Source organism: Miscanthus floridulus, chromosome 18 (genome assembly GCF_019320115.1).
Source record: "Miscanthus floridulus cultivar M001 chromosome 18, ASM1932011v1, whole genome shotgun sequence".
Classification (NCBI taxonomy): Eukaryota; Viridiplantae; Streptophyta; class Magnoliopsida; order Poales; family Poaceae; genus Miscanthus; species Miscanthus floridulus.
Genome location: NC_089597.1, coordinates 84,855,704 through 84,876,269, shown reverse-complemented (window position 1 = coordinate 84,876,269; position 20,566 = coordinate 84,855,704). Strand labels below are relative to the sequence as shown.

The 20,566-nt window shown below is 44.8% G+C and overlaps 1 protein-coding gene across 2 annotated transcripts; it reads right to left on the bottom strand.

Annotated features, from left to right (window-relative positions):
* Nucleotides 1-612: 612 nt before the first annotated feature.
* LOC136524795 (GDSL esterase/lipase At1g29670-like) lies at nucleotides 613-2,494 on the bottom strand. 2 transcript variants are annotated; one of them, XM_066518040.1, is made up of 4 exons: nucleotides 1,973-2,494; nucleotides 1,570-1,860; nucleotides 1,178-1,436; nucleotides 613-1,080 (listed from the first exon to the last, which is right to left on the bottom strand). In XM_066518040.1, exons 1-4 carry the CDS (start codon nucleotides 2,426-2,428, stop codon nucleotides 857-859), a joined length of 1,230 nt encoding a protein of 409 aa, XP_066374137.1. In that variant the 5' UTR covers nucleotides 2,429-2,494; the 3' UTR covers nucleotides 613-856. The 2 variants fall into 2 exon arrangements, with proteins under 2 accessions (XP_066374137.1, XP_066374138.1); XM_066518041.1 differs by having other exon boundaries at nucleotides 1,979-2,494.
* Between the last annotated feature and the right edge of the window lie 18,072 nt (nucleotides 2,495-20,566).

Here is a 20,566-nt window from a genome sequence, read left to right as displayed (position 1 = left end):
TGAAGCATGAGGTTGTAGGTTGGTGCATGGTTGTGCTCCACCGAGCGTGGGTGCTCCATCGTGGGAGAGCGAGGCGAGCGCGTGGAACGTGATGGGAAAGGGAGGCTGGGCATAGCTTGGTAAGCGTGCGGATGGAGAATTTTTTAATCTGGGCAGTGGTCAATAGAGCGTCCTATATTTTATTTCGTCCGGGCGCCAGCAATTCCGCGAATCAAATCGAGTGTCAAATCTGCTTTTGTCGTTTGTTTTTCACACCAAATACATCCAGCCTTGGTATTTGTACGACATTTAGTGCCCAATTAATATAATGAAACTGGTTCAACATACAAAGCCTTTGTACACAAGATCACCGGGAGTAGTACTAGTACTACTCGCTCACATGGCCTTGGGCCTGAAAACAAAGCTCAAGGTCTTGTTTAGTTGTCAAAAAATTTTGTATAGTAATTGTCACATCGAATCTTGCGGTACATGTATGGAGTACTAAATATAGACGAAAAAAAAACTAATTACACAGTTGGTCGAGAAATCGCGAGACGAAACTTTTGAACCTAATTAATCCATAATTAGACACTAATTACCAAATACAAACGAAATGTTACCGTGAGCCAAAATCTAAAATTTTTTTTGATCTAAACGCACCCTAAGAGACATAGGAGTAGTTGTTGGATACAGCCCATTGCGCACTGGTCTAGTAGCCCAGAGCTGGACCCAGTTCTAACTCTTCTCGTCGGTCAGCGTTCAACCAGTCCAGAGCTAACCTAGCAAAGATGCATGGATGGCTTAGACTAAGCTGAGAACTACTACTACTAGAAGTAATTAAGTACTCTAACGATCATTACTACAGTAGTGCAAGGCTTTAGAGCATGGCGAGCTTCTTGACGTTGATGGGGTAGGCGTGGTCGGGCGACCTGGAGCCGTAGCCCTTGCGCGCGATCCTGGCGTTGACGGCGTCCGTCGGGTGCAGCCCGTCGAAGAAGACGTACTCCGTCCGGTCCCTGCAGACGGGCCCCTGCTTCTTGCACAGCACGCCCGACGAGCTCCTCGACATCTCGCAGCAGGCTCTGCTCGTCTCCCGAATGCCTGATGAATGAAAGGTTATTTCATTTTCATTTTCACCCCAACTTGCATTGTTACTGAGATGAGAATCGGAAGAAATCAGTGATGTCTAGCTTGGTACCAAGTTTGGCGGGGTGGTCCAGCATGTCCCTGATGATCTTGTACGAGTTGATGTAGGCGAACCTGGCGGCGGGCATGCGCGGCCTCGCGCCACCTTCGACCAGCCGCCGGAGCTCGGAGTTGAAGAGCGCCACCGCGTCGTTCACGGGCTCGATGCAGGCGGCGCCGGTGATGTTGAGGAACGCCCGGACCACGGGGGTGCACCCGGTCGGCTGGATCGAGAAGATCACAAACTTCCGTGCGCCAAGACCGTACAGCCTCTGTAGTAATAATTATATGGAACATTTATTAACTTATTGGAGTATTAATTATAAGGAACAACGAACAAGAGAGAGGATCTGCAGTTAGAACTTAGAAGAGGCAGGCAACTAGGCAAGGCAAGAGCTCGTGTACCTGAAGATGGTGCGAGAGCTTGGTGATGAGAGAGGTAGTGAACTCTGACAAGGGCGGCCCACCCTCGGTGCCGTAGTTCTTCCTGGGGTTGAAGTAGTTGAGCAGGTAGTCGTTGCCGCCGGTGCCGATGACGAAGAGGCATTTGGAGAGGTAGCACTGGTGGAAGGAACCCTGGCCCTTGACCCGGCCGTGGTTGGCCGCCGCAGCTGGTCCGCGCAGCTGGGCCCGCAGGTCAGGAAGGGTCACCGACTCGAAGTTGGTGATCTGCTGCCGCAGGCTCACCACCTCGCCCTGAATCAAACATACTTATCTCTCAATCAATGCTGCCAAGCGATTCTCATTGATTGATCAATGCTAGTACGTCTACGTGCATTCAATGAGCTAGCTAGAGCTGAGGACTCACGGTGACCTGGCCGGTGTGGTCCAGGATGCCGGAGCCGCCGGAGGCGAAGTTGACGCCGCGCAGCAGCGCGGCGCGGGCGCGGCGGGTGCGCGGGTCGGCGAAGGGCGGGACGAGCCCCGGGAGGCCAAGGAGCTCGCCGAGCGCGTCGATGACGTTGCGGCCGTTGGAGAAGCGGCCCGAGGGGCCGAGGGGGAAGTCCACGCCGTAGGGGAGGTAGTCGGCGCGCACGCCGGAGCCGTTGAGGAAGTTGTTGTTGCCGTTGTCCACCAGCGAGCTCCCGAACACGAACATGCCCTCCACCTGCGGCTGTTGTTTTTGTTTCCCCGCCTTGCTGCCGGCATGGCATCTTGTGGCAGCAGCAGCAGCAGCTCTAGCTGCTTCGCACTGTCCGCGGAGTGGCACCAGCAGCGCCATGGATAACGACATGATGGTCAAGAGGTAGACGAGCTTCTCCATGGATGGATGGACTGACACAATCTAAGCTGCTATTGTACTGTATGTCGGTGAGAGGTTGCGGAGGTAGCTGCTGTAATCTGGATCGAGCTTGCCAGTCGCATTCTGGCGCTGCTACTTATAGGAGAGCAGGGAGGCCGGTGTGAAGAGAAGAGGGTCTAGTAGCATCGTCGTCGGCTCGATGCATGCTTGGTGGCACCACGTCGTCGGCTGCGCTTATACGATCGTGGATTATAAGTTAAAATAATATTTTTTTTCTCGTACCAAACTATCTAAACCAGGCGATAGTAAATAATCTATGATCGTTTACTAGGAAACAAAGAGCCAGCAGTAATGAACTGATGATGATTCAATGCTGGTTGGTTTGCACAGTAGGTTGCAGTTACAGGGAGAGATCGAGAGAGAGACTGCATGCAGTTATTGCGCACGTACAAGCTGCTGCCGCTGCGTTTGTACAGGTTTGGCGCGAACGAGGGGCATGGGATCGATCTGATGAAGGGTACATCACATGAACATGGATGAAGGCCAGGGTCAGTGTGTTACTGCATTCGCATCCTGGGATTACTACTACCGCATCTAGCTATCGATCTTTGCAGAGCTGGTACTGTGGTACCGGTACTGAGCAGCTTCATTGCTGCAAGCCAATGGAGCTGGTAGGCAGGTAACAGCTGATGTGTTGCTGACATTCAATGAACTCTTGACCGGGCCTTAATTTCTGGAATAGAAGCCCACGTCTGTTCCCTGTGAACCTGCAGTCGCTTCACTTCAGTAGGGCCTCGATCTAGCAGTTGGATTGGGATTTCCTTAAAATTTTACTCTAGTTGAGGTGAATTCTGATTCCTGCTACATGAGCATCTCATCTAACACCTCCTGCCTCTCGCCAATTTCTGCTAAAAACTAACTCAGAAGTCGACCGTATGAAACGATTATTTGGACCGATTAGGCCGTAACATGGAAACGGTCGCTGAAGTTTGGTCCGTCACGGAATCTATACGCATGGAGCAGTGCAGGCGACGGCAGGTCCAGCCGCTGCTCCTGTCCCCGAAGCTGCCGCATCCAGGCGCGCTGCCACCGGAGGAGAGGAAGAGGGAGGTGACGAAGCGGGGGCGCAGGCAGGGCAGCGGGGCGCCGACAGGGCAGAGGAGGCGGAGGCAGCGCGGCGGCGGCCGGGGAGTGGAAGAGAGAGAGAGGCGACCACGCGGTGTAGCAGGCGGAGGCAGCGGGGCGGTGGTGTTTTTTTTAAGCGCTGGAGATGCAGGGGGCAGAGGATAAGGATGGGGAGGTACGGCTGCGATGGATCCATAGGAACGAACGGTTAGGATGGATGCACTGTAGGTGGAATAGCAGTGGCGTGACAGGAGAAAGTAAGGGCTGATTGGTTGCTAGAACCAGGGTATCCTTGCACTATTTGCCTGCTTCACCTTGTTTCTTTGTTGGGTTTGGTTCACCGCTTTGCATGCTTTGTCTGTTTTGTTTCATTTCGCTGCCCTCCATCATTCCGCACGGCTCCGTCTTCTTAATTTTTACTTCTCTCGTGATGTAGGACGACACGATGCATCCATGGTATAAGGGTCCATGTGTCAGACACTCAAAACTCTTATCCATGCATGCAACCAAACAAGATCACATCTTGTACTGTACCAACAACAAAGACAACCAAACACGACTAGATGCACGATTTAAGCATGTATCTCACAATCCTAGACTGCCTCTCCATCCTGGCTCCACATCACCAAAGCAACCAATCACACCCTAAAGATTTCATACGATACCTACCCAATATTGGAGTCAAAAGTTTTTTTTCCTGACCATATTGTTTTTACTTCCCACAATAATGCTCCTAAGCTTCTCCCTAGACGTGTGCGATCAGGACTACAATCTATGCTCGTATGAGGGGGTGTTTGTGTTCCATTGGATGTTTGACACATGCATAGAGTATTAAATATAGACTCATTATGAAACTAAATACACAGATTCAGAGTGTTTTGCGAGACGAATTTTTAAGCCTAATTAGTCCATTATTTGACAATGTGGTGCTACAATAAATATGTGCTAATGACAGATTAATTAGGCTTAATAAATTCATCTCACGGATTACCGACGGATTCTATAATTTATTTTTTTATTAGTATCCAAACACCCCATGGGATGTCCCCATGTAACACCTCATAAACTTTAGTCCCTGGATCCAAACACCCCCAAGTTAGAACCACGTGCGTTTCATTTTGATTCATGCGAGATGAACAACCAGTTAATTAAAGGTGCCAAAAGATACTTCATAATGCGTATAGATGAATGTACTAGACATGCACTTACTAAAAATCAAAAGATGAAGCGTTAAATTATTTTAAGACCTATAAAGTTAAAGTAGAAAATTAACTTGAGAGAAAAAAATAACCGATTAAGGTATGATCGTGGTGGAGAGTTCTTTTAAATATATTTTTTGAATTCTATGGGAAAATAAAATTATTCATGAAAGGACACCACCATACTCATCATAATCAAATCTGATTGTCGAAAGAAAGAATCGCACACAACTAAGTTAGTTAATGCCATATTAGAGATAATAGGACTATCTAAGAAATGGTAGGGGTGATGCTTTATTAACTGCATGCCATGTCCTAAATATAGTTCTTATAAAAAATAAAGAAATTACACTATTCGAGAAATGTGAAAAGAAAAGGTTGAATCTCTCCTACATGCGCACTTGTGGTTGCTTGGCCAAGGTGAATACACCAATCGCCAAGAAACACAAACTTAGATCTAAAACTATTGATTGTATTTTCCTTGGTTATGATATACATAGCGTGTGATATAGTTTAATAAACTCTGGAGTCTGGAGTACTTGACATCATGTTGGTACTAATTTGGAGTCCTGAGATGCTACATTTTTTATATGAACTTCCTATGAAAGAAACACCTGGCACATCTAGATGTGAACCTATAATACTCATGAGCAACACATTTTGATAGAACATTTTGAGAAAACTAGTGTGCAAAATTCTGAAGAGGATGAGACGATGACATTGTAGTTGCTCAAAAGAGTGGGAGACAAATGACAACAAAGTCTTTTGGAGATGATTACATTATGTACCTTGTGAATGACACTCAAGAATCATTGGAAAGACATTCTTCTTCAGATGCTGACTTATGGAAGGAAGCAATAAGAAGTAAGATGAATTCAATATTTTTAATGGAACTTGGGAAGTTGTTGAATGTCGTTACAAGTGCAAACCTGTATGATGCATATGAGTGTCCAAGAAAAATATTAGGTCTGATTGTACTATTGAAAAGTACAAGACAAGGCTTGTGGCCAAGGGTTACACCCAGAAAGAAGATAAATATTTCCTTGATATTTATTCTCCTGTTGCTCGATTAACCACATTCAAGTGTTATTTTTCTTGGCAACCTCTTATGGTCTTCTTGTTCATTAGATGGATATTAAGACAACTTTTCTAAATAGGGAGTCAGGAAAGGCGATCGACCAGATGGATTTGTAGCAAATGGTCAAGAAGACATGGTGTGTAAATTATTGAAGTTTTTCGTATGGTCTCAAGCAAGCGTCTATGCAATGACATGAGAAGTTCGACGCAACCTTAATGTTTGTGGCTTTATTTTGAGCGAAACTCATAAATGTATGTACTACTATCACTATAGCGTGGGTAAGTATGTTGACGATATACCGATCTTTCGATTCAGCCTTGATATAATTAAGGAATTTAAGAATTTATTCAATATTTAGAGATGAAAAACTTAGGAGCCATTGATATTATTCTTAATATCATACTATTAAGAGAAGACAAGGGTGCGGATATGCTTCTACGATTTCACTATTCTATAAGTCATATTATGTCAAGTTTTAGACCCAAACGAAATAATCCAACACTAGGGCACAGTCACAGGTACATCCTTCCGTCTGCATCGTCCAACTCCCATTGGCTCAATTTCTAGAAACGCACATACTCCTCCATTCCAAAATAGGTATTGCTATGGTATTCATGGCAACATTTATATCTTCAAATAAGTCTATTAAAAAATAGATTCAATGATATATTTTATAATAATAATTATTTACTTTCGTGTATATATTTGGTTACGAAGATGCTAGCGCCCGGACATCCGGACGGCCGCCCACGCATGCTAGCCGTTTCCCTGCACCACGTGGGCCCACGCGTGGGGACCGCATTGCCCGGATGTCTCCCATGCCGCCCGACCGTAGGTGAGAACCGTCTGCCCACTCGGCGGTGCCCAAGCAGCTGCAGCAGGCGGTTACGGCAAGTGGGTCTCATTCAACATGTGCAACATCTTACAACATTTAGATAAAAACACTTACAGCATACGTTAGAAATAGCTGAAACACTTTGTCGGTGTTTCGAGTTACCAACGACAAGTAAATTTGTATTATTGTATGTCTAGCTTGGATGGTGTGCTTAGAAGACACGGGGTTTATACTGCTCAGGCAGAAAGTCCCTACGTCCAGTTCATCGCTGCTGCTCGTATTACTGGCACTGAAAGTTTATAGTAGGGGGTACAAATGGGCAAGAGAGGGAAATGATCCTAAGTCTCTGGTGAAAGGAGTGAACGGGTGCTGAGAGCTCGATTGCTGCTCAGCCATGTGCTCGTGTTGTGCTTCTTGTGTCGATCTCGATTGATCGGTTTTAATCAGATCAGCCCCCCTTCATGGGACACCCTGCTTTCCCTTTTATAGGCCAAGGAAAAGTATGGGTTATAACGGAGGAAAAGAGAAGAACGAGAGAGAGAAGAAGTCCTTCAGGATCGTCGTGTCCTTCTTATCCTTTATGTGGGTCCCGCCGACCCTGTAGATGTTAACAGGGATAGCTCCACGTCGTGGCCCTATCCGTTACTAGCGTTATGCATAGGCGTCGTCTGTCGGTCATGGCGTTCTATTCTGTCACAGCGGACGTCGTGGTGAGCTGACGCGCCTATCATCATTCGTACGGGGGTTAGACAGAACAACACCGGTACGCCCGACGCTGTTCTTGATGTAAATCCTCAGGTATGACCCGTCATGGCCACGAGTTACATCGGGGCGTGCCCATCTCTTACTTGATGTCAGAGTTTTAACCTAGGCCCATACGTTTGGACCTAGCGTGGTTGGCGGTGGTATGGGTCCCCGTCAGGCGAGACGGAGCCCACGACCTCGGAGTCGGGCGAGGAGGAGCCTGTGGCCTCGGGGTCGGGTAAGGCGGAGCTCGCCCGCCAGAGGTCGGGCGAGGCAGAACACAACCCAGGGTCAGGTGAGGCAGAGCCCGTGACCTCGGGGTCGAGCGAGGCAGAGCCCGTGGCCTTGGGGTCGGGCGAGGCGGAGCCTGTTAAGGCAGAACCGCCTAATCTAATGCCTCCTAGGAGTACTTGTCTTCCAGACGCTAAGTACTCAAGGGAGGACACCAAATTAAGCAGATCCGTCGAGCACACCCAAGGGAGAACCCGAAAATCCATATTTTTCCATCAGGATAACAAATGAGAGAATAAAGCTTACATCATTATTAACCATTTCTTACATCACTTTTCATGTAACATCAGAGTATAATATTATTATTTATAATAGCGGAATATGAACATGTTATTAGAGTTATGAATAATTTAATTTAATAGTGGAATATAAACATGTGATCTGAGTTACATTGGAAATAAATATCTATTCATGACATGATGAAGCATTGATATATAAACTATGACAATAGATTATAAAACTTCCATTTATAAAAACATTTAGTGAGAGTTATAAATAAAGACTATGATCACAGCATAAAGAAATCCCCTCTGAGCCCACCAGGAGGAATCCACACATAAGGGTCAGCTCTAGCATCCGCCTGTCACCTGCAACAGGGGGAAATAAAACCCTGAGTACTCAATTGTACTCAACAAGACTTATCCAACAGGAGGATAGAAAAGACTCCAAGGATATGTAAGGCTATCTGGCTTATGGGTTTATTGCATCTATAGGAGCATTACTAAACGTGTGTCCTTATATTCAATTTTATTAGCAGTCATCATTAGTTCATTAACTAACCATACTATGTAAGCACCTGTACTACTTTCAAGCAGGTGGTAAGCAATCAAAACCAATTTTACATATTTCATATTTCAGTTCGTACTACGATGCTAGACTGTAGACAAGTCGTATCGGATCATCGACGATTCGCGAATCAATGTGCCCAGCTAGATACCCTGAAACACACACCCCTCTTGTACCCTAGGCACAAGCAGGACAAACCCACTACCCTTCTGTCATGGGGTCTAGGTCCCCATCAAAACTTAGACTCCAAACCCCCGCTCCTGAGTCCTAGACTCAGTGCGGTGCTTAGACCTCTACCATCCCCACCTCCAATCAGCCGGTCTAGAAAGAGCCGGAACCCATGACAAGAGAGCAATGAGTCTTCCTGCGTCCATACACAAGTATGTGTTCCGGATAATAAGTCTGTGACCTGCCTAGAACCCAATGCAACGGCCGGTCCTTAACTGGCACAGGCGGAACAAATGCAATCCAAGCCTCGCTCGAATGCCAAACCAAGTTCAGATCCAAAGTACCATTCCACCCGGTCTCCAATTATCATTCATATATATTTTCCAGGTGATAATAATATAATAGCAATAATAATATCTTTCCTATCTCTCACGAGTGATAGACAATCACTCGATTTCTACCGGAGTCCTACAACATAGCAATCTACACGATCCTGTCATACAAGTAAGACTCATATATATATATATATGCAAGTGGGGTTTTTCAACTCCTTAAAACTTAATGCACAAACATAATATAAAGTGCAGAAAAATAGGGGTATGCACCGGGGCTTGCCTGGATAAAATATAACTAAAAGTTAGCATTCCATCTTCTTGACATGATCCCTGGCACCATCTTTTCAGCTACTCCAGTTGATACCATCAATCCACCATCGTTCCTATTATGATATGTATTGATGCAAATGCATAGATGTAAATAATCAATGACAGCTGAAATTCTTAGAAACCCAATCACGCCTCCAAAAGTACCATTTCTCCAGCAACTCCCGATGACTCCATGATCCATCGACGTCCCTCCGTTGGCGTCCCCAGTAAACTCTTGCTGGCAGTTCGGATCCTCGGCGTCGAACTCGTGGTACTCGGCAAACAGACACAAATAAATATTCACATAAATTTAAATGTGTTCCAAAAATTATGAAACTTTATGGATAGGTAGGGTTCGATTTTAGATGAATTTAGGAAGTAGTGACGGAATCGGAGTTAGCATGGTGGAGATATTAATTGTACAAGGTGGCCGCTAATTAATCACGAGGAGAGAAAATGAAACGTGATTAGTGGCCACGTGCTGCTGCTGGTTTATTAGAAAGGGAAAAAGAATAAACAAATGAATGGAGTGGATTAGTGGCTCATGGACGTAGCTGCTCGTGAGGGGAGCTGCAGCCTTGGCTTTGTCGTGGTGCACTTCTGTGGGCCTAGAGAGAGAAGAGAGTGGAGGAGCTAGCTGCTACTATTGGTCAACGAACAAGCAGAGAGGGAGGGGGAAGTACAAGAGCGTTCGTACTCCTCATGCTCGTCCACCAAGGCAGCTCTCTGGAGCTTCGGCATCCAGCGATTTCGACCACGACTTCCAAATCCAAGGGCATGGGGAGGTAAAGGGGCGGTAGGGGATGTATGTGGACTATCTACCTTGGTCTATTGTAGCTCGAGGAAGGAGATCGGTGGGGCACACTTCTCTCTGTGCACAAACAGAGGAGGAAGGAGAAGAGCGAGGAGTGGGTGGCTGCAGAGTTGAGCGGCTCAGTGTGGTTGGCGTGGTAGCTACGACCGTCTTGGCCGTAGGTGCCGATGGTAGCGGTCCAGGGTGGTGGCGGATGTGGCCTAGCGCTAACGATGGTGGGGCTCGGGCGTGCTCGTGCACAGCCACGAGGGACCGGGCGACGAGCGGGAGGCACGGCACGGTGACATCGACGCGCCAGCACGGCAACGATGCTACGGACTGTGGCATCGCGAGAGAGCCGGCGCCATCATGCTATTGCTGGTGCCAGCGCCTACACTCGATCCCTCCTTGGCACCACTACCACAGCAGCCAAAGCCTGAGAACATGCTGGATGCATGAAAGAGAAAGGGAGGGAGAGCAAACAGTATGCGACAGCAGCAGTTAAGGCAGGCCCAGCAACACGACGCCACATGAATAAATCGTATGATTGATTCTGAGCAAGGGATGCACCACCATCGTCTAATGGTCAGGACATCAGTGAGGTGACTTGTTGCCCCAGGAGCCTGAACCGACGGACACTACGCGATGACTATGAAGCGGCATGGATGCATGATGGGGTAGATGGATCAAGAGGCGAGGAATGTGCCACGACCACCAATGGCAATGTCACAGCGGCGACAAGACCCTATGCGTAGCACACGTCCTGACACGGCTAGCTAGCATGGGATCAGGACGCGGTGTGGAATATGACAGGGTGCTTGCCGACGTGTGGCCATGGCACGCGCGCTAGCTCATGAAGGACAGCCCTGGCTATCCATGGCCAAGCTCAGCGCCAGCAGGCCACGGGCGTGTATGACCATGCACACCGAACTAGTCAGCCAGGGACAAAGCCGAACATGAATTTTAAAGAGACGCAAAAACCATGGGTTAGCTCGCTAAGATCCAACCAAAATGCACTACCCTAGAGTTGACACTACCACCTCCCCAATGAAGCAACCATACGACCAGAAGATGACCAGCAAGAAGGAAAGAGAGGCGCCAAGATAGGCTTATCGCGTAGAACACTGGTTCACGGACAAAGCGCCACTAACATGGTTAACATGTTCTAAGCATGATTTGGAAATTTTTATGAGAGCATCATGACTTCCAGACCAACCTCAACCTACACCGTGTTCAAGTACACATCTTGATGCAACCAGTCGTGCAAAAACATAGATATATTGCTTAACAAGTTTTGTTGGAATTTAAATGCTAAAATGGCTTTGTCTACAATTCTTTTCCGACTTAAAAGGAATTCAAGGTTCTAGTTAGAACTGATACTCCCAAGCACTTTTGGTTGAATTTTTTAAATGGTCTAAGCCTCGTCAATCTCAACTAAACAACATGTGATGACCTAGCTCATACTTCGTGCTAACTCATAGAAATAAACTTCTAGGAATTATTTAACCCGTTTGTTCAGTACAATTCGCCAAAGATCCAAACTTTTAACATAAACTCAAGTTCCTACCGATTCCCGATGAGCTCTCGTTCTAAATTTTGGGTTTGATTCCCAAGCTATCAAATTTACTATTAAACAACTTCCACTCACTAAAAGAAAAGTTGCACTCTCATTTAGTAAATTTGTATTTCAAATTTTTATTTAAGTACCAATTACAAGTTATATTTTATTTTTGCTTATAAAAATTGTTTTTCATGCTTAATCAAATAAACAAGCCATTTGTTGTTTATTTGCTATCAGGCATTTTTAAGCACTTTCTTCATATTTTTCCAAAACAAGCCCTAAATAACTTTTGTCCACAAGATTATTTAAAAGTTGTTAAACACCGAGACAAGTTGACTAGCGACACTTATTTGTTTGTTTTATTCACGAAAGCGAGTCACACAAGATTCGTTTATAATTCCATGTGTGCTTTAAACTTTTAAACCCGAAAACTTATTTTGCTAATTTCTCTTAGGCATTAACCTAGGTGCCAAGCAAGCTCATAACACCAGAGGTGTTACACAGCCCTCAGAGGTTGGGAGAGATGGAGCACAAACCCAAGGGTCGGGCGAGGCGGAGCCCATGGCCTCAGGGTCGGGCAAGGCGGAGCCTGCCCCCAGAGGTCAGGCGAGGAGGAGCCTACGGCCTTAGGGTCGGGTGGAGCTGTAGTCGCGCTCTTAACTGCTCGAATAAATCAATGTTGATGGTCATTAGCTCATTCTCTTCGGATACCCTAGTATTGGTCCTCGACACACTTTGTTAGTGTTTTATAAACCAAACTAGGGAATTTATACGATTATCATGCTGCTTTAGGAAGACGATGGTAGCATCCAAAAGACACATGAATTTATACTAGTTCAGGCCGGAGCCCTACGTCCAGTCACAGAGATGATCGAGTGCGTGTTCCTCGCTTGAATGCTCTAAAGTTCTTACAATGGGGGGGGTGCAAGAATGGTGGAAGAGATTGGAGAGCCAGAGATAGGAGATGGATTGCCTAAAGGAAAGCTCCAGGAGCCCTACTACGATGGAGAATGAGTAAAAATGGTAGAGGATCCCCAAGATGGGTGCCCTAGCTGCCCTTATATAGAGTTCAGGGCTAGGGCGTATACAAAGAAGAAGGTTCTCCTGACCGAAGCTGAGGGCCATGATTGTTGGGGTCATGGCTCCCACTGGTTTGGATGGACTCTAAGTCGATGCCTTCGTCGTGGATCCCATCCTGTATTTGGCCGGTGGTTATTGTACCAGTCATCACCGCCTTAGGCGGTGTTGTCTTGTTTGAGCTGCGTGGTGTAGGGATGGTGTTTGACTAGACCAAGGCAACCGCTGTCCCCTCAGTCCTTGCGGGGTTAGAGTGGCATGCATTACCTTGTTAGAATGGGTGTGCCTAGCTAGGCTTGTCCTCTCCCCGTTCCTCCTAGGGGTTGGGATGGTGGAGAGGTCATGCGTCTCTCATGCGCTGTGCGGCTAAGTCTGTTGAAGGGGTCGTGGCCAACCCCTACCTTAGCAGTTGGCCTAGTTTTCTTGGATCAGCTGGGCCTCGATCGTTCGGGCCTTCGCTAGCTAATATATTGTGGGCCGCATAGCCCACTAACTAATCGGTGCCGTGAGACACCCTAGGGTTATAACCCCAACAGTAGCCCCCGAGCATTTTTGTGATCATGAAGTGATTGTGAAAGCGCTGAGATGTGCGTGCGTTCGAACATGGGTTCATAGTTGTGGCTTGTTCAAAATCCATCACTCGACCCCTTGTGGGCTGGTGCGTTCAGAGCGGTAGGTGGCCATTATGTTTTGCCCCATCAGGATGCCCTGATGATGTGATATGTGAGTTCTTAGCCTTGCCATGTCAGCGCGCTACGTATCAGGGTTCGTGACCTAGGCTGGGTCGGAGGGTCTCAATTTTCCTAACCTCACGTGGGCACTTGACACTAGCTGTGACCTCCCATGGTTTGCCATGCGGCGCGAGGGTCTGAGGCTGCTTAGTCTGCTTCTAGGCCTATAAATGGGAGCCTTTCCACTGTTTGAGGCACTCTTGGCCACGACTACAAACTGTCTAAAAGGTCCTTATAGCTATAGGGGGGTGAATAGCCTATAAAAATTTCTACAACAACACTAAACAAAGTGGTTAGACAAATATGAGGTGAAGCAAATGTTGTGCTAGCCTACTAAAAATGCATGCCACCTACCGCAATTCTAGTATCTATAGTCTCTATGCACACAAAAGGCTATGTCACTACGCTAAGTTAGTGAGCTCTCAAATATTAACTAAAGAGCCTCACTAACTGCTAAACCCAACACAAGCTAGCTCTCAAAACTAATTATGCTAAAGAGCTTAGCTACACTAGAAATGTAAATACAAGAGAGGTAGGGATGTTTATACCAACGTGTCAAGGAGTGAGCCAATCACAAGATGGAGCCAAGCAATCAATCATAAGATAACCAATGAAATTATCAGGACAAGATGACACAATATTTTTTTACCGAGGTTCACTTGTTTGCTGGCAAGCTAGTCCTCGTTGTGGCGATTCATCTACTTGGAGGTTCACGCGCTAATAAGCATCACACACCTAACCCACAACTGGGTGTCGCACAACCAACACAAGACGAGGATCACACAAGCTATGAGCAATCCACTATAGTACCTTTTGGCTCTCTACTGGGGAGAGGTCAAGAACCCCTCACATGCCGTCTAGGTGGCAATCACCAACCTCCGCTCGACGATCTTTGCTACACCAAGCCATCTAGGTGGCCGCAACCACCAAGAGTAACAAGTGAATCCCGTAGCGAAACACAAACACCAAGTGCCACTAGATGCAATCACTCAAGCAATGCACTTGGATTCACCCCCAATCTCACAACGATGATGAATCAATGATGGAGATGAGTGGGAGAGCTTTGGCTAAGCTCACAAGGTTGCTATGTCAATGCAAATGGCTAAGAGAGTGAGCTTGAGTCGGCCAAGGGGCTTAAATAGAATGCCCATTGAAATAGAGTCATTGGGCTCACACTGTAGCCTGCCTCGCGCTGACCGGATGCGCCGATCAGAATGACCGGACACACCCGGTCCAGCGTCCTATCGTGGGATCTTCGCCACATGTCCTACCTTCAAATTTGCACCGCCCAATTTCCAATGGTCAACTCGCTCTGTGCTAGTGCATAAGTCAAGACTGGATGCACCCATGATCGACCTGACGCTGTGCCACCATGTCCGCTCACGCCCTCGCCCACGCAACCAAGCCACTGACCTGATGCACCGAGGGAATGATCGAACACGCCACCAATGTGGCGTCCGGTCACTTCTAGAGAGCTCCCCGAGCGCCTTTTTCATGACCTAACTTATCTAAGGGAGCATGACTAGACTCAGGGCCGAGTTCGATCCTTACTGCCGTTGCACACCAACAGTTTCACCACCACATCACCATACATCATCGTTGACCGTACCTAGAGGCCATGCGTCTGATCACCTCCTCGTGTCAGCATCTGGTCAACCAGACCAAGACCGTGGCACTGAGTCACCACTGACTGGATGCGTAGGTCCAATGTCTGGTCAGCTCCAGTGAGCTCCCTGACTTCACCAACTTTGCACCCTTGAACAAATGTGCCAATCACCAAGTGTATCACCTTGTGCACATGTGTTAGCATATTTTCACAAACATTTTCATGGGTGTTAGCTCTCCACTAGAATCTAAATGCATATGCAATAAGTTAGACCATCTAGTGGCACTTTGATAACCATATTTCAATACGAGTTTCACCCCTCTTAATAGTATGGCTATCGATCCTAAATGTGATCACACTTGCTAAGTGTCTCGATCACCAAACCAAAAAGCTCCTATCAAGTTTCACCTTTGCCTTGAGCTTTTTATTTTTCTCTTTCCTCTTTTCCAAGCCGAGCACTTGATCACCATGGCCATCACCACCATCAACATGATTTTCATTTGCTCCACCACTTGGAATAGTGCAACCTATTTTATGATCACTAGAGCAATAGGTTAGCACATAGGGTTCAATCAATTCACCAAAACTAAACCTGGGCTTTCAATCTCCCCCTTTTTGGTAATTGATGACAACCCTTTCACAAAGATATGAATTGAAATTCAATTAAATCCATGTTGCTTGCTGAAGCATATTTACCATGTGTAAAAGGATATGAACAAGTTTCATGAACCCCAAATGGTAGCATTAGCTCCCCCTACATATGTGCTCAGAGTTTAGAATGAGGCTTGCACATATGCATGGATTTGAGTTGTGGGAGAGTAATGTCTACCAAATGATGCTAAGGTATAAGAGATGGACCTTTGAAGTGTGATACCAATTGGAGTGCACCAAATATACCATCCTTAGCACCATTGCTAGTTAGATACCACTTGCAAAGGCAAGAACTAGATACCTCGTGAGATCAACATTAGAGGCAAGGTTCTAGTACTACTTGTGAAAGCAAAGCAAGGCATATCTAACTATCACCTATGCATGCTAGTTTTTTCATTTCATCATTCAAACCTACAACTAGCATACACCACACAAGCATGGAATTTTAATTTTAAAACTTGTGCCATGCAAACAAACATATGAAGTGCGCATTCAAATGCAATATACATGTTTATGAGCTTGCTCCCATTACTTGTGTGCTGAAATTTTAAATTGACCCCCTTCCTTTGTTATATTTCTCCTCCTATGTCAAAGTTCTCCCCTTTGTTATCTTTTCACTATCTTTGCATTACTTCTCCCCCTTTGTCATCAATGACCACAAAGGTTCAATTTTAGATAGGTTAAGATTATCAATGTCAATCAATGGGGTGAGAATCATTTTTTCAAATTTGGTCTAATCTAGAACACTTGCCAAAAATATTTAACTTGGTTTGATCCAAGGACAAGCTTCTTCACACCTCATTTCAAGGGTTATCTTGTACCATGTTGAGTTAAACACTTATAGCTCATTTTCTAGATCAAACACTAGGTTCACAAGCCCACAAACATGTCATATGCTACCATTAGATCAAATCAAGCATAGAAGCAATAGTGGTACCATACAAGCATCAAATTCATTTGATTATCATGAATGAGCCTAAGACATGAGGAATGACTAGATGCACTAAACATGTCCTTAGCAAGGGATGTATAACATGTCAATCAACTTTACCTTGCTTTGCTCGAAGGAGAGGCATGTCAGATTAGTGGGGGTGCATCAACACATATTTTTGAAATCCAATATATTCAACTCATTCCTTAGCTTGCAAAAGCTCTTCTCATCAAGTAGCTTGGTGAATATATCAGCAAGTTGATCTTCGGTGCCCACACTCTCAATGTAAATGTCCCTTTTTTGTTAGTGATCTCTAATGAAATGGTGGTGGACATCAATGTGCTTTGTTCTTGCATGTTGAACCGGATTGTTGGTAAGCTTGATTGCACTCTCTTTGTCGCATAGAAATGGCACTTTCTTAAACTTGATTCCAAAGTCATTCAAGGTGGCCTTCATCCAAAGAATTTATGCACAACAACTACCGACGGATCTTCGGTGGTTGATAATACAACATTATTTTGCTTCTTTGATGACCATGAAACAAGTGATCTTCCCAAAAATTGACATGTGCCCGAGGTGCTCTTCCTTTCAACCTTGCATCCCACATAGTTAGAGTCCGAATATCCAATAAGTTCAAACTTTGCTCCTTTGGGATACCACAAACCAACATTTTGTGTATGCTTCAAGTACCTCAAAATTCTCTTTGTAGCATTCAAATGAATTTCTCTTGGTGAGGCTTGAAATCTTGCACACATGCATATGCTAAACATGACATTAGACCTTGATGTAGTCACATAGAGTAGGCTTCCAATCATAGATCGATACAACTTTTGATCCATCATGTTGCCACTTGCATCACTATCCAAATTGCCATTTGTTCCCATTGGTGTACTTATGGCTTTGCTCTCATTCATGCCAAACTTCTTGAGCATGTCTTTGATGTACTTGCCTTGACGTACAAATGTATCATTTTTCAATTGCTTAATTTGAAGACCAATGAAGTAACTCAACTTTCCAATCATGGACATTTCAAACTCATTAGCCATCATCTTTCCAAACTATTCACAAAAGTCTTGATTGGTTGATCCAAATATGATGTCATCAACATAGATTTGCAACACAAACAAGTACTTGACAATCTTCTTGGTGAAAAGAGTGGTGTCAACCTTACCCATCATGAACCCTTTGGAGAGTAGGAAGTCCCTCAACCTCTCATACCATGCTCTAGGTGCTTGCTTCAATCCATACAATGCCTTCTTCAACTTGTACACATGGTTGGGCTTCTTGTCATCTTCAAAACTGGGAGATTGCTCAACATAAATTTCTTAATTGATATAGCCATTGAGAAATGCACTCTTGACATCCATTTGATAGAGCTTGATATTGTGGGCATAAGCATAGGCTAGCAAGATTCTAATTGCTTCCAATCTAGCAACCGGGGCATATGTTTCTCCAAAGTTAAGACCTTCCACTTGAGTGTATCTTGCGCTACCAATCTTGCTTTGTTCCTCACTACTATCCCATCTTGATCTTGCTTGTTTCTAAAGACTCATTTGGTTCCAATCATATTGTGTCCCTTTGGTCTCTCTACTAACTCCCATACTTGATTTCTTGTGAAGTTGTTCAATTCTTCATGCATTGCATTCACCCAATCAACATCCTTCAATACTTTATCTATCTTCTTTGGTTCAATGGATGATATAAATGAGAAATGCTCACAAAATGAAGTCAATCTTGATCTAGTTTGCACAGCTCTAGAAATATCTCCAATTATAGTGTCCAAAAAATGATCTTTTGCAACATGAGTTGGTTGGAGTATTGGAACATTGCTTGCACTTGCAATGTCATTGGGTTGAGATGATGTACTAGCCACTTGTTGATCTTGCACATTATTATGAGAGCTACTTGTACTTGCTTGATTTGCATCAACTTGCACATTTGAGAGTACTAGCACTTGATCATCTTCATCATGATTCACTTGCCTAGGCCTCAATTCACCAACATTCATGTTTTTTATGGCATTTGAAAGTTGAATAACTCTAACATCTTCCATGTTCTCATTCTCATCTCAGGAACCCTTGGTTTCATCAAATTCAACATCATGAACTTCCTCAAGAGTACCACTTTCCAAATTCCAAACACTATATGCTTTGCTTGTGGTTGAGTATCCAAGTAAGAATCCTTCATCACACTTCTTCTCAAATTTGCTGAATCTAGTGCCTTTCTTCAAGATATAGCATTTGCATCCAAAGACCAAAAAAATGCAATATTGGGCTTTCTACCATTCAAGAGCTCATAAGGTGTCTTCTCTTTCAATGGGTGACAATATAAGCGATTGCTACAATAACAAGCCACGTTGATAGCTTTGGCCCAAAAGGATTGACTCACATTGTACTCACTAAGCATAGACCTTACCATGTCAATAAGTGTTCTATTCTTCCTCTTAACAAGGCCATTTGATTGTAGAGTGTACTTGGCCGAGAATTGATGTCTAATTTCAAAGTCATCACAAAACTCATCAATTCTAGTGTTCTTGAACTCACTACCATTGTCACTTCTAACTCTCTTGATGGTTGTTTCAAACTCAATGTGAATGCCCTTGACAAATGATATGAATGTTGCAAACACATCACTCTTATCCACTAGAAAGAATGCCCAAGTATATCTTGTATAGTCACCCACTATCACAAGCCATATTTGTTTTCATTGATGCTAGTGTATTGTGTTGGCCCAAACAAATCCATGTGCAATAACTCAAATGCTTTACTAGTGCTCATCATGCTTTTCTTAGAATGGGTGTTTCCAACTTGTTTGCCGGCTTGACAAGAGCTACAAACTTTATCCTTCTCAAACACAACATCTTTCAAGCCTCTAACTAAGTCATGCTTAACCAATCTATTCAATTATTTAATTCCAACATGATCAAGCCTTGTATGCCATAACAACCCATACTAGACTTGGTGAACAAGCATGTTGACAATTGAGATTCACTAGCATTGAAATCAACTAAGTATAGATTCTCATATCTAAAGCCTTTGAAGATCAAGTTAGAGCCATCTACACCTATGATCTCTACATCATCTACTCTAAATATGCACTTAAATCCAAGATCACACAATTAAGCCACGGATAGCAAATTGAAGTTCAAGCTCTCTACTAGCAACACATTGGAAATGCTCATGTCATTGGATATTGCAATCTTACCAAGCCCTTTGACCTTGCCTTTGCCATTGTCACCAAATATGATACTATCATAACCATTGCTATCATTGGTGTTGATTGAGTTGAACATTCTTGCATCACCGGTCATGTGTTGAGTGCACCCACTATCAAGAATCCAATGCCTTCCTCCGTCTTTGTAATTGACCTACAAAAGAAGACAATTTTTTTAGGTACCCAAACATGCTTGGGTCCTTGAAGGTTAGTTACTAAGCTCTTTGGTACCCAATGGCTTTCTTCTTTGAGCCTATCCTAGGTGCACCAATGAACTTAGCCTTCACACCATTTGTACCCTTAGTAAGCACATAGAAAGAACCAAGCTTAATTGAGGATACATTGGCTTGAGACTTCTTGTTCAAGCACTTTTGCTCTATGTGACCAACTTGCTTGCAACTAGTGGAAAACCGACCATTGTTCTTCACAAAACTAGTCTTGTTAGGAGCAAAGGCCACCTTGCCTTTCTTGGGGATATAGCCTAATCCCTCTTTGTAGAGAGAAGCTCTTTGGCTACCCAAGCACATAAGCAAGCGGTCCTCACCACCATAGGCTTTGCCTAAGGTGTGAGTGAGCTCATTGACCTCCTTCTTGAGAGTCTCGTTTTCAACCATAAGTGAGGCATCACAAGTGAAACCATCACTCATAGGTGAGGTGGAAGTGGATGATGAGCTACATGAAGGGTTAGTGGGAGCAATAATGATAGGCTTATAGAATGATTCATCA

Coding starts and splice junctions, on each gene's coding strand:
- LOC136524795 (XM_066518040.1), bottom strand. CDS start 2,428: ATGGAGAAGCTCGTCTACCTCTTGACCATCATGTCGTTATCCATGGCG. Junction 1,861..1,972: donor ACCACACCGGCCAGGTCACC/GTGAGTCCTCAG, acceptor TGTTTGATTCAG/GGCGAGGTGGTGAGCCTGCG. Junction 1,081..1,177: donor GGACCACCCCGCCAAACTTG/GTACCAAGCTAG, acceptor TTCATTCATCAG/GCATTCGGGAGACGAGCAGA.